This window comes from Peromyscus californicus, unplaced genomic scaffold (assembly GCF_007827085.1).
Source record: "Peromyscus californicus insignis strain IS unplaced genomic scaffold, ASM782708v3 Scaffold_9__1_contigs__length_137607984, whole genome shotgun sequence".
In the NCBI taxonomy this organism is placed as follows: Eukaryota; Metazoa; Chordata; class Mammalia; order Rodentia; family Cricetidae; genus Peromyscus; species Peromyscus californicus.
The window spans coordinates 137,484,015-137,506,036 of NW_026294617.1; the positions used below are offsets into that span (position 1 = coordinate 137,484,015).

The following is a 22,022-nucleotide window of genomic DNA, read 5'->3' on the forward strand; positions in this document are numbered from 1 at the left end:
CCCAAGACCTTATAGCTTAGTAATGGAAACAAATGTGCATACACAAGACCTTATAATAGGTGACAATGTGAGAGCAGGATTGGAGGGGATCAACTCTTAAGAGAGACTATAAAGGTAATGTAAAAAAACAAAACGAAGAGTTTTTTTTAAAACAAATTGGGTTTTGAATTAACTTTAAAGCGTTATGATAATAGTTAAGACCAAGACTGGAAGTCCAGGGTGGAGTAAGGAACAGAGGTTTGTTTGACTAGACAGTCAGGCTTCTTGGAGGGCAGTTTAGTGGGGGATTTAGCTGGGTATAACCCAGGCTAGGACTAGGCAGAAGGAACCTGAACCGAGATCTTATTTCTTCTCTTTATCCTTTGACTTAACCCTCATTATATTTCTTTTTAAAATTCACCTCTTTCCTAGAGTTCTAGTGGTTGGTGGTGGGGTGGGTTCAATGTGTAAGTTAAGGGTTTGCAAAGCGGCCCACTAGTGACTTAAATCCCATACTTTTGGAACCAGAAAAGGAAACACGCGAGAGGCTGTTTATGCCATGCCGAGTCCATTCAACACCACCATCCACCACCCTCAAGATACCAGCTGTTGCCCGGGCAAGCTGCAGGCCAGACCTGAGAGCGGGTAGCCAAAGCTGGCGGGAGCTCAGATCTCTGAACTGGCGGGCCAGGGTTGAGGAAGACAGGGAGGGAGGGAGGGAGGGAGGAAACGCGAGAGGGAGGGAGGAAGAAAGAGAGGGAGGCGTGTCATGTGATCCGCTTCCCTGCTCCTTTAAGCGTCCACTGGCTGCCGAGCGGCCGCAGTCTCAGCTCTGGGCATCTGGGGAGCCCGAGCAGCTTCGCCCAGGGATCCGCGCGGGCGCCTGCGGTCTGGGTCCCATCTGGACTGTGCTATCGCACCCTTGAAGTTTTGCAGCACCAGGAAAATAGGACAAGGAAGAAGGAGAGGGGAAGCGAAAGCATAACCTAAAACATTTATTTAAAGGAGAAAAGAAGTGGGGGGGGGCAGAAATGGCTGGGGCAATTATAGAAAACATGAGCACCAAGAAGCTCTGCATTGTTGGAGGAATTCTGCTGGTTTTTCAAATCGTTGCCTTTCTGGTGGGAGGCTTGATCGGTAAGTGTGAGAGCTGCAAACTTTCCCCTTTCCCTCTCTTCGGCCCTTCCCTCTTTTGCCTCTTGGGCTACTTGTTACAGTATCGCTGCCTTGCCTCTATGATCTAATTAGTCCGGCTATTGTGCTTAAGAAAGCAGAGCTCCATGGGGCTCCATGGGGCACAATCCAGTCTAGTGGCAAAGAGAAAAGGAGGGGAAAAGTTTTGGCCTAGTTTCAGTATCCACTTGAAAGGCAGGAGGGGGTGGGGGTGGATCTTAAGCATGGCGACGGATCGCGAGGAAGTGCTGGGTCGAAAAGTTGATTGCTCCCCCTGCTCTTTCCCCTCGCCCGCCCCCTTTCCCCTCGGTTCCCTTCCAATCAGCTCTGGGAGGGCAACGCAATCGACTTTATTAGGAATAACAGGAGAGTCGGTAGCTGAGCCCTGTGTCAGCCGCGAGCTGTTACTGGCTGTGGCTTGTGTAAATGCATTAGGTTGTCTCGGCGAGGGACTAGGGCAGGATCTAGGGTCTCAACCTTTAAGCCCTTAGCTTCCAAACCTCACTCCACCCACCTCTGGCGGTGGACTGAGCTGAGCTGAGGACTCAATGCGGGATGGAGTAGGGTGGTTGGGAGAGAACTAGCCCTCCCAACATGAACTTGGAGAGGGTGTAGCAGAAAGCCCGTTTGAAAGGTGTTTCTTTTGCCTGTTGTCCCCTCTGCCATCTCCCCTCCCCCTCTGCGTTGAGCCCCAAGATCCAGTGAGTCGGAAACCGGGGGTCCTCCCCTGGCGCCAGGAGGACGTTTCCTGCTCCCTCCTGGGCTGCCCTCAGGTGACAGCTCCCAAGCCCCAGCCACGGCGCCAGGGAGACTTTCCCAGTGCGCACTAACTCAACCTCTTGAGCCAGAAAGGCTTCCGACGTAGCCGACCTTGTGCCTCGGTATCCATTCGGAAAACTCAACTTCCTTACACTGTCCATTCCACCTCACGTCCCTTCCTCCTCAAGATTGCGGACAACCTTGCACAAACTTCAGTGCCAACTTCGGAGCGGGCGCGGCTGGGAGGTTTGGCTTCCTTGGGGGTGGCTGTTGCTCTTAGCTGGGTGGAAGAGCGCTGGAGCCGGGGAGGGAGGGGGTGTCTGTGCTCCTCATGGGAGCCCTTAGGCCACGCAGGAGCTCTCTAGACCCGCCGAGAGTCATGGGCGCGGTGTTTTGCCTCTAGACTTGGGTGTGTTAGGTTCGCATTCCAGAGAGTCTGGTACTGCCAATCTTTGTAACATTGAAGCTGAGTGTTTTAAACAAAGGAGAGTGGGAGAAGCTTCAAGAAGAGAGTTCTTAGAGGGGATCCAGTACATGTTAAAACCAGAGTTTTCTAAGCCTCTGTCCTTCGTGTGGGCTAAACAGCTTCATCACCGGGCGCGCGCGCGCGTGCACACACACACACATGTGCGCGCGCTCACACACACACATACTGCTAAACAGCTTTATCACTGCGCGCGCGCACGCGCACACACACACACACACACGCACACACACACACTCTTCTAAACAGCTTTATCACTGCACACACACACATACTGCTAAACAGCAAACAGCTTTATCACTGCACACACAACACACACACACACACACACACACACACACACACACACATACACACATACGCTTTGGCTTTTGTTTTGCTACGCCATGTAGAATCTCTTTTTCTCTGTATTGGATTTTCCAGACTCTTAATACTTATCTGCTGGGAGCTGTAGGCAGCAGCAGTCTCGACAGGCTCACAGTGATTATACCGCGGTTGCAATTACACCTCTTGTTTCCCTTGATGAGCAGTTGCAGTTAGATGCTATTGGATCTTGTGTGATTTCAGTGGCAGACCATAATAAAATTTCTTGCACCTTGTGCTTTCAGAATTAAATTGGCCTATTATCCTTGTCTGACCTTCCCTTTGAGGTTTTTGCACATAGTAAGCCATTACAGTTTCCTGTCGCTGCAGGCCCCCTCCCCCTTCACTCCCCCGCGAAGCTGATGTGGGCCCACAGAGCTCTTGGTTCCCGTTGTAGGTTTCCTAGAGCACTTCTGGAACTAGTATATTTCCTGAAACCTCACTATTGTACAGAGGAGATCCAAGGGCTCCTGTAAGTGTCTGCTGGACATCAGAATGACCAGAGTTAGAGAACTTGTTTGTTCAAATTAGGATTTGTCGGGAATAAGTAGCACTAAGGTTGTTCTCCCCGCCCGCCCCCCTCCCCAGGAGACGCCCCCCCCCCTTAATTACTGAAGCTGCAGGCCTTGCCTAACAGATTTTTCCTAAATTAACAAACTACTTTAGTTCTAACGTTCCTTGGAAAAGAAACATCTCTATAACATTTCTTGGAGGAAGTTTTTACACAGCCTTATTGTTTCACTTTCCTTCTCTCCCTGCTGCAGTGATTGTCCACAGTTCTGGTCCTGAGACTGAACAGATTAGATGTAGCCCAAACTGAGTAGTGTTTTAGTTTTTACCTCTTCCACTTGGAGAGTAACATTTTTGCTCCTAAATAAATTTAGGTAACCTAGGCTCTCTAGACCAAAATACAGGAAATGAATATTAGCAAGAGGTGCATGCTATGTGGAAACACTCAGCTTCTCTAATTGAAAGTATATGAAACTTTCAGAGTGGACTAGTAGAATCAGTACTTGAAAGAACGTTTTTAGGCTAGGAAGACAAGGACAAGATTAGAAACCTCTGCTCCCACTCAATGCTTCTGCAACTTACTAGGCCTGGTATACTGATCATAGAGTAGTTTTCCTAAGGTAGCTAGTTATTCCTTTTGAACTGTGTTACTTTTGGATCCTTGTTTTCCCTCAAGAGAGAAAACATGACATCTCAGGGAACGAGAATCTTATGGGAAAGCTCCTCGGTGCTAACACAGGACACACACAAAATTACGAATCCCCTAAGCAGCCATAACAATTCATGAATTTCAAAGTGACCAGGCTAGTCACTTAACTAATAGGCTTTTCTCCTTACTGGTAGATATATGAATTTAAGATCCTTTTCATCTTTAATTGTATAACTTTTAGTATTCAGAGTTTTATATATGACATTGGACTAATATTCAATTGTAACCTCATAAAATCAAGGGGAAAATTTTAAAAGTAGCTATAAAAACAAATAGAAGGAATTGAGTTTTGATTTAGTTCAAATCCCCTGTATCCTAAAAATCTTCTTACCTAGCTTGTTTACTTGCTTTCTGGCTGGCTTTGTGTGTTTTTCTTGTGCCAGTGTGTATACATTGTTGAACTTTTGATGGAATTTTACAAACTGAGTCTGTAAGGAATATCTTACATGGTAGAAACTGGTAGGTTTATAAATTTAGTGATTTATGTTTTTGTTAAATCTTTGAGACACTATAAAATTAGGTATCTGTTATTTTATACATTCAGACAATTTACTAAGTGACTAGCTTTTTTAAGGTTTAGACTTTATTTAATATTTAAGAATCCTAAAAGGAAAATAAAATATTTTGAAAGGTATAGCTTAATTTTACCATCCTGAAAACCAAGCCTGAAAAATATTAAAATAATTTTTCTTTGGTTCATGGAGAAGCAGCTGTAGGGGTAGTGGAAGAGGTGGGGAAGGAGACTGTGTGTCATGAAACAAGAGCACAGCCCACTAAAAATCATGAACTTGAGTGTCTGGCTCATCATGTGTAGTTTGTTCAGCTTCAGATGAACCATTTCTGGGGATATGATGTTTGAAGAATCAAGTCACTGTTTCACCTATTCTAAAATCATGAAGTGAGCAGAGATTACAACTGAACAGAATGGATTATGGTTAAATTGTTTTAAGCAAATCCACAAATAAGAATTTCACATTAAAATTTCAAGTAAAAGTAAACAAATCACCAGTTATAATTTCTTTCGGAAGAAGAATTGCTTTTGTCAAAAGTCATGTGCGTACCTCCCTTTTTTTTTTTTTTTTTTTTTTTTTTTTTGGTTTTTCGAGACAGGGTTTCTCTGTGTAGCTTTGCATCTTTCCTGGAACTCACTCTGTAGCCCAGGCTGGCCTCGAATTCACAGAGATCCGCCTGGCTCTGCCTCCGGAGTGCTGGGATTAAAGGCGCGTGTGCCACCACCGCCCGGCGCGTACCTCCCTTTTTAATGCTGAAGATCTAATGTATGTAAGACACACAGACATATACATTTAACACATTTTCTCAAACAGGGCTGTCAAAGATGCAGAACTCTCTCTATCATGCCGTTATTAAGTGGAAACTGTTGATGGTCTTGGTTGTTATTCATTCATATGACAATTTGTCTGCTGCTATTATTCATTTGAAAGTTGCAGAAATTTGATAAATTGAATGAAACAAAGCACATTAGATTTTAATTTTGCTGTATATGTTGCATTTTAGTTTGTATTAATATTGTACTCATTGTAATCCTGAAGTAGTCAAGTATCTGGTGAGAATCTTTGGTTTGCTTCTTTTGAGAGAGTCTCTTGTACCCCAGGCTGGTTTTGAACTCGTGGACTGAGGGTGTTCTCCAACTTCTGATCCTCCTTCTTCTATGTCCCAAATTCTGGCATTACAGGTATGGCTCACCACACTAGGCTGTATCTTCTGAGAATCTTGAAAAGTACTAATGCTTTTTGGCTGATACTGGTCATATTTTTCTATGTTTTATTACGCCTTTTATTTTGTAAAATTATATACCTGATCAAACTATACTTTTTCATTCTTTTTGTTAGCTCCTAGAGGAATCATACTACTGTGATTTATGTAAGGCCTGTGTAACCTCATAAATTCACTTAGGGTAATCTTTTTTTTCATTATTAAAATAACATTACTTAATGTTTAGCAAGCTAAACCTCTTGTTTATTACAATGAGACAATGCTTATGCTAATGGTCTCTAATTGCTCTCTGATTGGTTCAATACCTCTCATCTAGCCTTCTAGTGCAACTTTTCTTTCCCTAATAAAGTGAGAAATAGTTCCTTGAGGTAATTATGAATAGTTTTGTGAGGTTTACAAATCATCTGCCTATAAACCCTGCCTTATCTAATTGACATTTTACAATAATTTGGCTTTTATTTTTATATTTTTTACATTATTCTTTTTTACACTATTTTTGTTTGTTTTTGTTGTTGTTGTTTTGTTTTGTTTTTTCTGAGACAGGGTTTCTCTGTGTAGTTTTGGTGCCTGTCCTAGATCTTGCTCTGCAGACCAGGCTGGCCTTGAACTCCCAGAGATCCACCTCCCTCTGCCTCCCGAGTGCTGGGATTAAAGGTGTGTGCCTTTTTGTTTGTTTGTTTTTGAGACAGGATCTCACTATGTACACCTGGCTGGCATGGAGTTCCCTATGCAGACCAGGACACATAGATAGATCTGCCTGCCTCTTACTTCCCAAGTGTTAAAATTACAGGCATGTGCTACCATTCCTGGCAACCTTTATTGTTAAATATGTGCTGACTGAGGAAAGGGTCATACCTATCTCACTCATAAAGTAGTTTTATAGAATGTTCTTAGCTCAAAACTTAGATGTATCATTGGCCTAATGTCCAAAGTGCTTTATCTGGGCCCATGGTGTGCTCATGACAGGGCTATATGCTGCTTAAAGATTGTTAAGAGGTGACTTAGAGCCTCAGTAAATTAGGGGAGTCATAGGGAGACCCACAGAAAATTTATGATGAGGTTTCTCCAAATCACTTATTTATTGATAATTTGAGAACATACAAAATTGGAAGCTATGCTGTTCAGCAAATTATTAACTAATACTTAATCCTGAAATGAATGTATGAATAAAATATGTTGAACATGTATTGAATGCCAGATTTTGTAAAATTTAATCCACAAGAGCCTTGCCAATGGTATTACAATGTAAAAAATTATTATGTGTGTGCTTGTATGTGTGTATATCTCAGAGGACAAGCAACTCAGAAGAGTTGTTCTATCCTACCATGTAGGCCCCAGAGATTGAACTCTTGTTGTCAGACTTTGTGGCAAACACCTTTACCTGCTGAATCTTTTCACTGGTCCATCATTGGTATTTTTTTACTCATTTTATTATACCACTATTATATTAATAAACCAAGATGCAGACAGTTCTAGTAAAATTTCTCAAGATTAACTTTCTCAGTCAAGTATGGAACTAGACTCCAGTCAATCTGATATCACAAACCAGAGTTAAATGATCCTATATAAATCATGACTTCTGGGTCTAAGTAGAAATGATTTTAATACAGAGAAGTATAATGAGGAACAGGAAACTATAACTGATTTCTCATTGTTATGACATGGAAGGGAAGAATAATCTGTATCATGATAAAGGAAGTCTAACTGTAATGCCAAGGCAGTATCCTGGCAAGCCAAGGGAAGGTATCCTTTAGAAACATTCAAGCACCGTTCTTACTCTTTTCTTACAAGTTCTATCCAGCCCCCATAATTGTACGAATCATTCAATTGTCTGAGCAGCCTGGTTCATTTAACCAGAAAGAAAGATTGCTTGATTTTCTTTTATCCAGCTGGTAGTTTGACTTATTTATGTAGTTATATAAGAAGTTTGGACTTTTCAAAGGAAGACAAGAGAAAGAATCACTGGAGACTGGAGAGGGTTTTGAAAGGTATGGATGGCAGTAATGGGAGCAGTTGAAACTTAAAAAAAAAAAAAAATCCCTCCCAAAATGTCAGCGTCCAAGAGCAATAGCTCTCAGGAATAGCAATGTTGACACCATGAAATGTACTTTTTATTTTTGGGGAAAATGCTAATAGATATTTTTTTCTACATGGAAAAATTGAAGTTCTTGCGTTTGATAGAAACTTCAACAGATTTCCACAATCATATTAGTTTTACTTGGGTAGATTTCTGTTCTGAAACTTGGTGATGATGGCCTAAAGAGACAAGTAGGTCAGAATCAGGTAGTTCCAAAGTGTCTGATGATAATGGGAGGACAGGACTTTAAGATAAAGAAATGTTTTGTGACTTTTACTTTGCATAAACAAACTGAAATGATTTTTAAATTATGAAAAAGAAGATGCCTCATATTTCAGGATTAAAAAAAAATGCTGAGACTCTTTGGCTTTTTTCAATGATTTCCCAGCTCCTTCATCGAACCTCCACATTCTATCCCTATCAAAGTTTTGTAGAGGAACAAAAATAAGAATCATGTTACTGTCTGACCAGGAGCAGGTATTTGCCTTGCTGTAATTGTTGCCTTTTGGGTGACCATGTAAAACATTTCAAATGTATTGATTCATTTAACGCTCATTACAATCCACAATGATATTACTGCTGCTTTCTCAAAAATTCATTTGAATCTCAGACCCATTTAAGGAATTTTTTTTTCCTAATTTCAATGATAGTGTTTATTTCCTTTAAAATTGATCTTTTTCTTTGTTCAAAAGTTAACAATTTCAAAAAACCAGGGAACCAAGACAATTAAATATTTTTTACAAATGTTCTTTAATTTTTCACCAGTATAATTGCTATCTGGGCTGAATTTTTGTTTGTTTGTTTGTTTTGTGTGGAGTTTTGTTTTGTTTGTTTGTTTTCAAGACAGGGTTTCTCTGTGTAACATCTCTGGCTGTTCTGGAATTCACTTTGTAGACCAGGCTGGCCTTGAATTCACAGTGATCCACCTGCCTCTGCCTCCTAAGTGCTGGTACTAAAGGTGCTCCACCATCATCCAGTTCTAGGGTGTTTTCTACTGCAATTTCCCACAATAAAAAGTGTTCAATCAATAATGTATACCAGGAAGTACATTGCTGTATATACACATTAGGATTTTTTTCTTTAAACATAATTCTTTATTGGTTCTTTGGGAATTTCACATCATGTACCCCAATCCTGCTCACCTTCCAGTCCCTCCATAACCAACCCTCACCCTTGCAGCATGTCCCCCAAAAGACCCCCCAAAATTAGTTAAAAACAAAACAAATAAACAAACCACCTTGTTCCTCCATCTTTCCAATACCTCTTCCTTCATTCTAGTGGCATTTGGAGCTGCTGTGTGTCATTCAGTATACCCTTTTGTCCAATCAGCCCCACCTCCAAAACGTTTATTGCTGTGAATCTCTGGTTCAAGGCCTCTGGCACACCATTATCACTGTACCTTCACCAAAACTCTTCTTAGATATCCTGTTGTTGCTCTGAGTAATGGAGATCCTGCGATTATAGTTCCACAGGACCAGTCTAAGGAACTTTTTTGAAGCTATCTTTTATTCAATCCTAAGCCATGTTCTTAATGTTGGATGCTGCTTTTATCCCACTGTCCCTTCTATTTCTTTCCTTTTTTTTTCTTTTTGGTTTTCTCATGTTCCTTCCATTTCTAAGAAACACAAAGGGGCAAGAGTGAGGTTCCACACAGATGAAATATGACATGAAAGCTCATACTCCTTTTTTGGCTTATGTCCCTTCCTCAAGCTAAGCATTACCATTGCTACCTGAGTACCAAAAGACTTAGCCTCCTAAACAAATGATTCCAATACCTGACACATAACAATCCTTATAACAGCACTGTGATTGTGACTATGCTTGTAAGCCATGCTGGCAAGGGCTAAGCCTAACAACCTCACATGCCTCCTTGGTGACATGGCATCTTGCAGCAAAGGGTAGATGAGCATTACAGAAAACTTGGGAAATGGGTGCTGAAGAGTCTCCTTTGGCTTTATTTAGCCTGTACAATAGGTATTGAATGTAATGGGTAAAGGAAAGAGGGCAGTGTGGATATCAAAGGAGATGATAGCAGAATGTGGCCCAGAAAAAAGAAATTTAAGGCCTGTGCAAACATCCCTTCATGACATAGCTAGGCTGGATTTCTCACGCCTCCTTTTTTTCTGATGCCACTCACTCCCCCACCCCAAGCTAGTACTTCCATTTCCATGCCCATTTAAATCCTGTACTTTCAAGTTCCTGCTGCCTTTTCTCCTTCCTGTTGTATGCTTTTAATGTTCTCAGAAAAAGGAGTGCTCTTTTTTTTTTTTTAAACTGGTTCATGCAAATTATAGGACTTTCTTAAACTTCTGGCTAATTCCCTTGCATAGCTCAGGGGCTTTATCCACAAATGCATATGTCTAAGAGAGCAGAGGGAAATAAAAGGAAAGATCAAACCTACTATATTATTTTGACAAGGTATTAAAATTTCTCTTTAGAAAAAAAGGCAATTGGTCTAAAAATGGTTGACTCGGTGTTTTTCAGGTTCTACATTAATAAAGCCAACCTCATGGATTGCACTGTAAGTTCTTCTTCCTTTGTCTTTCCTTTCCTTGAACAAAGCAGTCATGAAGCAACATGTAATTTAGTTAACATGATATTGACTTTCAGTCTTTCCTACTTAGCATGTTTGCCCTTCAGGTTATCACAACCAAAAAGTGGTTCCAACTTTGTTAAATCCAGCCTTCTCTGAAGTCAATCATGCATTTTTGAGGTCCAGTTTCTTTTAATCTCTTTCTCAACATGTTTTATGCTGTCCTTTAGGCTGTAACTTGCCCTGAGTAGAATGCCTTTAATGGGAAAGACACACCCCCACATTCCTTTCTTTGCTCAGTTCTCTTAAGCTGATTCTGTCCTGTGTGAACCAGGTTCCTGCGTTAGCTTTGCAATCCTGAGCTAAACAATTATAAATAAAATTATTGAGGCTATGAACAAACTGCTATCACTTACAGAACATGTCTCTACATTTTGGAGGACAGAGGTGGCTGCATCAGAAAACTGTAGGACCTGAGTTATCTTTGTTTCAACGTCTGGCTGCATAGAACCTTCAGGTTCATGAGAGTACAGATCTGTTAAGACCTTGGCACCACTCTTTGTACGTGCTCAGGCAGAACAGAGTTGTACTCTAAGAGAACATGATATTTCTGTGTAATAGCTGATGAAAAGAAAGAAAGAAAAAGAGATAACATGTTGATTTTTAAAATGAATGAGCACTATCTTTTAAATAGGATTTGTTTTCCTTTCTTCTTTTCTCCCTTCTTTTCCTTTTCTTTCTTTCTTTTTTCTTTTCACAGATACCAAAAAATTCCTCCATTACTTTCTTCCATTACTCCATTCACTCAAGAAAATGTATTTTAGGAGAAGGATGAATATGTTTGAGATTCTGATTAAGACCAGGGTTAACATATCTATGAGACAGTAACTTTTATGAAGTAGGACTTAGTTCTGTCTAGGTAAGCCACTAATTCTTCACACTTAGAGAGCTGTTGAAATTTAGAAAGGTACTTGCTGATTACTTGGGTGTATTGAAGGATTCTTGAGAAATAGTTATTTTATAAAATAGCAGCATGGTAGCTAAAGGTTTCTCATATGATGGTTTTTGTTTACTGAAAACCTGGGTTGCTATGGAGTATTATTTTAACTATGTAAAGATGTGTTACATTTATTTATGTTGCAGAATATTATTTTAACTATGTGAAGGCATTTGTTTATATTTAATTTGTTTAACTAGACAAATATGTGTTACATTTGTTTATTCTGTTTTTAATTATATAAAGATGTGTTGCTGTTTCACTTTGCCTGTCTAAGGCACCTGATTGGTCTAATAAAAAGCTGAATGGCCAATAGCTAGGCAGTAAAGGGATAGGAGGAGCTTGTGGGCAGAGAGAATAGCTTAGGAGGAAAGAAGAGAAGAGGAAAGAAAGCAGAGAATGAGGGGAAAAGAAGGGGAGATGCCCTAGCACCAGCCAGCCAGGCAGCCTCCAGCCAGCCAGACACAGAGTAGGACATACAGATTGAAAGGAAGGTAAAAAGCAGCCTCCAGCCAGCCAGACACAGAGTAGGACATACAGATTGAAAGGAAGGTAAAAAGCCCAAAGCAAAACATAGATCAAGAGAAACAGGTTAATATAAGTTATAAGAACTAGTGGGACAAGCACAAACTAAGGCTGAACTTTCATAACTAATATTAAGTCTCCATGTCCTGATTTGGGAGCTGGTTGGTGGCCCAAAAGAAAGTCGGCTATACTGGGTAGTAAAAGCCTTTATCTCAGCACTCAAGAGACTAAAGCAGAAGGATCATTGTTACTTGGGGAGTGACTTCCAGGCCAGAATCAGCAATTTAGTGAGACCCTGTCTCAAATGAGTAAAAAGAGGACTGGAATTATAGCTCAGTTATAGTAGCATACTTGTCTATTATGTATGAGAAAAATAAAAGAAAAGTGCACTAAACCTTCTGGTCAAAGTTTTTCAAGTTCTAGGAATTTTATTGTAGCAACCAGTGGTAGTGATCTGATTTATCTAATTGTTATCAGACTTCCTTTGAAACCTAGGCAAAACTTTAATGTGTTGTGAGTCTCAGTTTCCTTACCTAAAGAATTTACAGGCAGAACATGGAATTTAAGTGAGAGTATAATTTATGTATTTGTTCCAAGTGTGCCTGCTCAAAGGCATAGAAGAATCACTTTCTGAGAACCACATTTCTGGATTAGAAGTTACCACTAAGTACATGCTTAGCACACACATGTATACATTTGTGTTCACTTTGTGTTTTATTTTTTTGTTTCTCAGTTGGTTAGGTACTATTAGAAACCCAACAATATGGCTTTATAACTGTCTTATTGGCATAGTCTGTGCTAACCAATAGTTCAAGAAGTATGTCATTCACATATTTGGTAATCACAGTGGTTCATTTATCTTTTGGTTTAGTTTTTAATAGCTTTCATAAGGTTTAATTTGAATCTTAAATATTTTCCTTTTCATATTCTGGCTTGGGGTTGGGAATATAGCTCAGACAAGGCCCTGAGTTAAATGACTAGCACTCTCCTCAAAATCTAAAATCCTGGGCTAGTATTCATGGCTATACATAGCATAGGTAAGCCTAGGTAACAAATTTTAAAGAAATTTTACTTACATGTTCTATCTCTGATGGTTACAACAAAAGCCTTAGTTGCTCTTCTGTTTTACAATATAAAACTCAAGTCATTATCCATATGACATTTTTCTTCTTCCAAATGCATACTATATGATAGAGGGAAAACGATCTTTTACTAATACAATATCAGCTATTGGAGTATTAACTAGAACTATAGAAATGTATTGTTAGAATATTTTTGTGTGTGTGACACTAGAGGCATGTACATGCTAGGTAAGCACTCTACCAGTATACATCACTATCACCATTTGAATTTTGAAATAAGAATAATATAACATTTAAGATGCTATATAACTATAAGCTCCATCTTGACATGTAGTTGTTACCATAGTTGAGTACAATATGAGTACCAGGAATATGGTTGAAGAAATGCATGGATAAATGCCTTACACTTTGGACTTACTGAAAAGATATCAAAAATATTCATTAAGGTTTGCCCTAAATTTTATAGTGTTGTATTCCAAGCTATAGTTTTATGTTTAAATGAAGGTAAGGCTTTTATTTTTCACTTGAACATGTTAATAAAAGTTCATGCATATCCTCATGGTATGTATGCTTGGATATAAATAAACTTGTACTATTTTTGGAGTTGAAAAGGGACCTTCTCTTATATTGTGGAATCCAAGGCCCAGAGGAGACCAAGGGACAGCATGTAGTTTGATCCAAGCTTCCTGGTCACTGTTCATTGTCATTCCCTCTTGTTGATGTGTTTTTTTCTTTGATTGGGAATAAACATAGGTAATTGACTGTGGTTGCTTATCCATACTTGACAATTAAGTATAAAGGAAATATGCTCTAGTGCATATATTTCCAAAGTTTGAATAATCAAATAGAGATGCTGAGTGATAGTGGAAAACTTGTGATTTATTGTGTTTACAAAGCAAATATATTTCTTGTGCTTCATCAGGGCTGTTCTGGAGGGACTTATTTTAGATGTATTTCTCTGCTTCACGAGGACTGTTCTGAAAGACTTATTTTAGAAGCCCCACAGTTTGACTACAAACTCTTAAAAATTGGAATTTGTTTTTCTACTTTTCTAAGAATTTTGCAGACATGACATATGGTTGTTCTTTGAGACTGGAAAATTAGATTTAAATGGGAGTTTAAAATCTCAACAAGCACTGTACCAGTGAGCTATCACGCAGAAGGTGTGGATTCAAGTCCTGGCTCCACCATGTGCTGGTTATGCAACCTTGAATAATTACTTAACTCAAGTCTGAAAGTATTCTTCAAAGAGGGTAAAGTAGGATTCACCAGGCTTATCTCCTAAAATTACTATAAGATTAAATAAGATGTTAAAAGACTTTATTAAGGGGTCTGTCAAATACTGAATCCTTAAAATTAAACAATGACTATTTTATTTTTAGTCTTAGTCCTTTCACCCAGTGTCCTGGGGAAGCTGTTGTAAAGATCTCTAAGATGTGGATGGTCCTAGACTGTTGGTTTGAGTTTAAAATCTGGTGAAAGGAAATTTTTCTGTCTATTTTAATTTTTAATTAGGAATATAACAACCTTAAAGGAATTAAAAATAATAAAAATAGAAAAAAGAAATCTTTCCGAAATTCACCATTTTAATGCAACAATTTTGTTTAAATTTTATTTATTTTTTCACCTCTAGTGCCTGAAATTCAGTCTCACTAAGTAGAGACACTTAACAGAGGCTTTCTGTTGTCTTTCTGCCAGCTGCACTTTACTTTAGAAATTTAGCAATTCCTCCTCTTTCCTTCAAGCTCTGTTCTACTACTTAACTCAAGATTGCTATTGAGCCATTGAACCATGGGAAATTCATTTTCAAAATCTGCTTAATTGCTGTGAGACTTTAATTTGTTCTGGATGATGGTGCTAATGTCTGGGAACTGGGACTGAAGCCCTCCGAAGTTGTTAATTTAATCAACCGCTGTGCCCTTGCCTAATGAAGGGGGCACCAGATCCTCCTCACAAAGAGGCTGGGTCCCTCCTGACCACCTCGTTCATGATGAATAACAGAGGACCCACAGTCAGGTTGAGAACTTGGGGCAAATTATCAGAATGTTGGTCCCCATTATCTGAAATCCAGGGCTGAGTGTCCCTAAATAATTATTGATTAGATTTTATATAGGAATTTATGAGTTTTCAAGGTAGGGATTCTTCTGTGCTTGTGGTCACACCTGATAATCTGAAAAATTATTGAATCATTGAGGTTCTGTTGCAGCTGGTCTATACTCTGTAAGATCATAAAGATCACCTCAAACTGCAGAGAATGCCTGTTAACCACTCAAGTTTTCCATGGCAAGACTGGTGAACACTTGCTCTGGCCTCATGATAAATTAGCTTGTTTATTCCTCTTCTGCTTATTTCTATCCTGCTGTTGGTTAGTGTAATGAAGCAGAAGCCTATTGTGTATGTTCATTGGGTAGCAATCCTCTGGCACCAAAGAGGGTAATTGAGTAGAAAGGCGGATGCTGTTGGTGCATGGGAGAAGCTAACACCACATGAGGTCACCAGGCTTCCAGCTTTAACCAATGTGGACACAATGCAATTGAGATTCTGAAAAGGGTTTGTTTATAGTGTGAGAGCAAGGGTCAGTAGTTAATTTGAAATGCTGTAGGTGTGTTTTCCTTGAACCAAGAAGGTACAGAGCATGTGTCATAGAAGATTGTAAATATCCTCAAGGGGCGGAGGATAGACTTGGGGGAGGGATTTAAGACAAAAGCGTACTTAAAAATTCTGGTATGCTTATTATCTCTCTATCCATGTTTTCTTAAAAGCTTTACTTTCTTGAAAATGAGTTCACTGTAGAAAAAAATACTATAAATCTGTGGTTTAGAGGCACAGTCCTACCAAGAAACAACCTTTTTTGAAGCAGTAGTTTCTCAAACATGAAGGTATTGGAGTCCTGTAAAATATTCACATTATTCTAATGAATGCACACATTCAGAAATGTCTTCTAGGATATATAATTGTCCTGACTTTAATGAGATAATATGAAAACCATTAGCCCTGTATTTGTTCATAGTGTAGGCATTTGCCCTTTTTAATTGTCTTTCCCAGGCACATCTGCCTTTTAAAATTTTCTTTGGTATTAATTTCATTATTTAATTACCTGTTTAAAATTATAGAATTGTGTTTTTATAATCACTCTTCAGATAATTTAAAGTCAGTGAGAGCCTCCCCCTATACTATAGGGAAATGTAAGCAAACATTTGGTTTTCAGAAATAACAATAGGAAAAAAAATGGAGGTAATGCAGGAACCAAAGGTTTGTCATGACCTTTATCTTGCTTTATGGAGTGTATGTTAAGTCTAGGAGATGCATTTGATATTTCTGATACCTTACATTTATAGACAGCTTTTATCCTTCTTCAAAGTGCTTTTGTAGAAATCACCTCATTTGATCTTGCCAAAACTCCAAGATAGGCCAGTCCACCAGGGATCTTCAAATTTAAAGTCATGGAAACTGAAAAAAGAACTATGTTTATGGTGTGTTTTGTTTGGGAAAGCACTAGATTTGTGGTAATTAAAACTTGGAAATTTGGAATCTTATTTGCTACATGGGAACAGGTGTAAAAAGAGTAAAGCGGCATAGTTGTATTTTTTAATGTAGAATTATTTGTTGTAGAAATTACCAAATTACTTTCTGAGCTCTCCTCTGGGAGAAGCAAATGCTCTCTGTAGTCTTTTCTTCGTCTTTCTCCATCTAACTCATAGTTGCTTCAGTGAACAATTGTTGGATGTCTCTTTAAACTGTGGTCTATTTCAGGTTGTCAGGTGTTTTTCAATTTCCCCAAGCAGAATCTAGTTCTTTAGGTATTTTGGCAAATTTTAAAGGAGGAGCCAGAAAATACTCTCAAGAAAAGGGCAAAGCCAGTTGACTAGGTTTTGCTGATGTTTGGTCACCTACAATATTAATTCTGTGATGTGGCTTTTTCTTAACTATGCCATGCCAATAGATGGCCATTTGGGTGTTAGTATGATGTGTCACAGAACAACACAATTGAATTATTCAGAGTTCTTTGATTTGAGTTCTCAATATTTTCAGACTAGAAGCTGTTATAAAATATTTTGAAAACCTTCATAGTTGAACTATTTTCACATATTTATGGTTTAATTAGCAGCTTCAAGTCTATGGGTTTACCTTTAAAGACTGATGATCACCACGCAACCAGCTAGCTAAGTCTAGGAGTGCACAACATCTCTATGATTATTGGCTAATATTGGGCATTTCTTAAATTTTTAAAGTTTTTGTTAATGTGCTAAGTATATCCTCCTTGTTTCTTTTATAATCTTCTGTTAAATATGAAGGTTAAATGTGAAGGTGAGCCTCTTTCTATTTAGTGACTTGATTTGCTTAGTTGCTTCTTTCCTTCAATGTTGTGTTTTCAAAGTTTGTCATTTCAAGAATGAAAGTTTTTGAAAATCAGGAAAAGAAGGATTTACTGTAAGTTTTGTTTACTTTTATGTCTTTTGTTCTTGTTGTTTTGTTTTGTTTTTGAGGGGTAGCTTAGTTTAGCTTCAGCTCTCTACTTGACGCCACATGGAGTCAGCAGAGATGAGATTCTCGGTTGAGGAATTACTTGGATCAGATTGGCCTGTGGGTATGTCTGTGGAGGATTTGCTTGATTGTTAATTGATAAAGAAGGGACCAGTCCACTGTAGGCAGCACCATTCCCTGAGCAGAGGGTTCTAGGCTGTATAAGAAAGTTAGCTAAGCATAGATCTTCAAGTGAGCCAGCAAGCAGCATTATTCCATGATTTCTGCTTGGCTGATTTCTTTCAGTGACAGACTGTAACCTATAAGCTGAATTAAACCCTTTCGTTTCCTCAGTTGCTTTTGGTCAGTGTTTTATCGTAAACACAGAAGTTAAAAACTAGAACATTGGGGGTGGTACCTTCCCTGGGTTCAACCTGTTTGTTTTGGTAGCAGGACTCTGAATTATTTTTTGCACTTTCTTTACCTCCTTAATCCATATGGCTTCAGCGACTATTTTTTTTTTTTTGGTTCCAATGATAGAAATGAAGCCAAGCCAAGTCTAGCTACCATGAATGCATGGCTGAAATTTATCTAATCAGAGTGAATTCTGAGACCTTGGAAGAGGCCATCAAGAAGAAGCATATTTTTTCTTTAATTCTGAGTTTGAACTCAGAAAACACAAGCCTGTTAATCTGTTGGAGTCTAATAAAATAAGGGGTAGAATTTAATCATGGAAAGAAATAAAACCTCTTGACATATTTTGATTTCTCAAAACAACCATTTAAAGATCACTTAGTGTGAACTTTAAATCACTAAATGATTGATAGGTTTTTCTTCTTCCCTGCTTTCTCCTCTTTCTTTCTTTCTTCCCTTTGACAGAATCTCACTGTGTAATGCAGGCTGCCTCAGAATTGAATCCTTCTGTTTGCGGGGGGTGCATGGCCATGCACCATTATACTCAGCTGATTTAATTTTTTGTTTGCTTGTTTGTTTTGTTTTTTGAGACAGGGTTTCTCTGTGTAGCTTTGCGCCTTTCCTGGATCTTGCTCTGTAGACCAGGCTGGCCTTGAACTCACAGAGATCCTCCTGGCTCTGCATCCCGAGTTCTGGGATTCAAGGCGTGCGCCACCACCGCCCGGCTTAATTTTTTTTGCTCAAGCATCTTTGAATAGTTTATCTCTCACAGTTAAAAGATTACTGTACTTACTACATCGTTGTTTTAAAATTAAGGTTAGTGGAAACCATTGCTGCATTGCAAACATTGCATTTGGTTGGAATGGAGCTCCTGTAAAAATGTGTTAGGTATAATACTGTTATTAGAAAACTATTTGAAATTATGTGTGTATGTGTGTGTGTGTGTGCTTGTGTTTAGGTATCACTGTTTAGCATCGAGTTGCTAGTGAAGGTTGTAAGTGATAATTCTTAGAATTCTTAGAATTTGGCTAAACTTCTGACTTTGAAACAAAGTTTCATTCTAGCACATGCTCTGAGTTTCGTATACATGTGAAAGATACACGTGGTGTCCAAGCAGCTGAAATCAATTTTTTGAAGGCAGAAGAGAATTTTTAATGATTGTACAAACAGAACAGTTCCTCTGTGGATGGCTGTGAAATTTCGTTAGTGTTTATGATGACTCTCGAGGTTTCTTTAAGACAGGCTCGAGACTATGAGGCAGAATAAGCAGCAACTCAGCACGTTACTACAGTTCTCTAACTGGATTAGCTCTGGGCTACAGTAGAGTATGTATACCTAGATCTTGTCTTTCAACAACTTCAATTCAAGACCAAGAAAACAAGTTGCTATTAAGGGCCAAGTTAGTTGAAATAGACCAAGAAAAGCACTAAGCTTATTTTAAGAAAAGATATCACTGAATAACTGGAGTCTGACATAGATTTTCAAAAATTGGGTGATTATTTGAAATACAATTTGATATGCATAATTGAAGACAAGATTTATATCATTCATGTTCTAAGTTAATAATGAACTAAATAGAAAAAGCCTTGTGTCTAGTATGAAGAAGTCTGGCTTGAGTGTCATTTGCCTTTTTAGATATCTAATCCTTCATGGTTCTTCCTGTCTTTGCTTGGAGACATTTCCTTTGGCAGTTAAAACAGGGCATGCTTTTCCTCAAAACCAAATGTGTTGGTCTTTCCACCTCCCCATTTCCCCCCGCCTCCCCACGCCCCCCTTCTCCCCATCCCACGCATTTTTTATTAAAGACAGTAGGGTAAATCTTGAGTTTTTTGCTTATCTGTGGATCAGACATTTATTTTGATTTATTTAGTTTTATTTTATATGTATGTCTGTGTATCATGTGCATGTCTGGTACCTTGTAGGCCAGAAGAAGGGCATGGATCCCCTGGAACTGGCATTATGGACAGCTGTGAGTTGCCATGCGAGTTCTGTGAACAGAACCTAGGTCTTTTGAAAGACCAACCAGTGCTCTTTTTTATATATAAATTGTTTTGCCCCTGTGGATTCCCCCATCACTACACCCCAGGCTTGTACAATCCCTTCTCCCTTTCTTCAGCAAGGCTCCCAGAGCTCGGCTGGTTGGCTTGGATCTCTGCATCTGCTTCCATCAGTTACTGGGTAGAGTATCTCTGATGATAATTAGGGTAGTCACCAACCTGGTTAGAGTAGATGGCCAGTTAAGGCATCTAAATTCTCCACTATTGCTAGGAGTCTTAGCTATGGTTATCCTTATGGATTCCTGGGTGGGTTCCCTGGTGCCAGGTTTCTCCCTAACCCCCAAATGCTCCCCATCCAAATGTCTCTTTACTCCCCCTCCATCTCACCCTAACCCGCCTTCCACACCCAGCCTACCCGACCTGCTCCCTCAAGTTCCCATTCCTCCACCACCCCTTACCCAGGAGATTGCCTCCATTTCTCCTTCCCAGGGAAATCCATGCATCCCTCTCTGAGCTCTCCTTGTTATCCAGCCTCTCTGGGGCTGTGGATCTTAGGTTGGCTATCCTATACTTTACTCCTAATATCCACTTATGAGTGAGTACATGCTGTGTTTGTCTTTCTGGGTCTGGGTTACCTCACTCATAATGATTTTTTTCTAGTTCCATCTATTTGCCTGAAAATTTCATGAGGTCATTGTTTTTTACAGCTGAATAATACTCCATTGTATAACTATACCCCATTTTCCTTATCCATTCTTCGGTTGAGGAGCATCTAGGTTGTTTCCAGGTTCTGGCTATTATGAATAATGCTGCTATGAACATATTTGAGCAAGTGCCCTTGTTGTATGATTGAGCATCCTTTGGGTATATGCCCAAGATTGCCAACCAGTGCTCTTAAACGCTGATCAGAGGTCTATTTTGATGATGATTAAGGCATATTTTCCACTTCACAAAATTCTGGAAGACATAGAGTCATGGGACAGGATCATCTGTTCATCTGTGATGCTAAGGAAAGAATGCACTGGAATGAGTTGACTGATTGTCAACTGTGAGATCTAAGCTTGCTTTACCTTGTAACCTATTGCAAAAGAAGACAGTGCATGTGAAGCATCTGATTTTAACAGGGAATCAAAATATAGATAAGGTAAAAGTATTTTAGGTGAGTAGAAAAGTTGAGATAATTATAAAAAATATTGTTTAGCACTACACAACAAAATATGATTATAATCAGGCAATATTATTTGAGCACCATTTACACTATAGACAGTGTGCTAAGTGTTTTATATTCATAGCTTAACCCTTTGAGCTGTTTATTTGGAACTAGATTCTTTGGTTGACTTGGTTTTACATTTTAAATTCTAGAAAAACTGAAGTATCCTTAAGTCACTGATTTGGACTTCCTTAACTTATTCATTGCATTTCTTTAGAAAATTCTTCTATCCAGGAGTGGTGGCACATGCTTTTAATCCCAACACTGGCGATGGTGGTGGGGAAGGCACAAGCAGGCAGAGCTCTGAGTTCCAGGATAGCTTGGTCTACAGAGCTTGTTCCAGCATAGCCAGGGCTACACAGAAAAACCCTGTTTCAAAAAGCCAAAACAACAAAAAATACTTCTAAAAGAAACAGATTTTGGAGAGCAAAAGCTGGAGGTGGCTGCAAATTGACCAGAAAGTTGACAAGTCCCCATAAGGACTGGCATTGTGTTAGCCATTGTGGGCAAATCCATTCAGCTTAGGGCCTCAGTCTGTATTTCCCTTTGTGAACTCTTCTACTGAATGTCCCATCATCCTTTAAGATGAGGTTCTGCTAGTTTTGTCTGTTTTTACCACATAAATGTTTTAGGAACTCTCAACAGACTGGCTTGATTGTTTGTGTGGGCTGTGACAGATTGTGTGGGTGATGAGACAAGTAGGAAAGGACTCGGTAATCAGAAAGGAGTTGGGGAGCAGTAAGCTCTTTCTCTGTCTCTCAGAATGGAGCTTGGACACAAAGCGAACTTCGTTAATCATGCTTCCTTTGTAATAAGAATGGAGAGGCACTTTTAAAAACTACTGCCGTTTGGTTCAGTGTTTCGTCTGAGTTAAGCCAACTATGCCATAGCTAATTGAGTGGTTAAAATTTTTCCAGAGGCAGCCAGGCAGAATCAAGTTCTACTGATTAAGTAGGTAACTAATAGTAATGGTGCTGGCCCTGCCCAGGTTTTCATGGTGGCCAGCTTATAA

At 39.2% G+C, this 22,022-nt stretch overlaps 1 protein-coding gene across 1 annotated transcript in view; it reads left to right on the plus strand.

The window, feature by feature from the left end:
- The first annotated feature begins 774 nt into the window (after window positions 1-774).
- The window catches only part of Wls (Wnt ligand secretion mediator), a 106,108-nt gene continuing 84,860 nt past the window's right edge, over window positions 775-22,022 (plus strand). Inside the window, exon 1 of the mRNA XM_052730502.1 lies at window positions 775-1,116. Coding sequence (XP_052586462.1) covers window positions 1,011-1,116 — 106 coding nt within the window. The 5' untranslated portion in view covers window positions 775-1,010. The remainder of the gene's footprint in view (window positions 1,117-22,022) is intronic.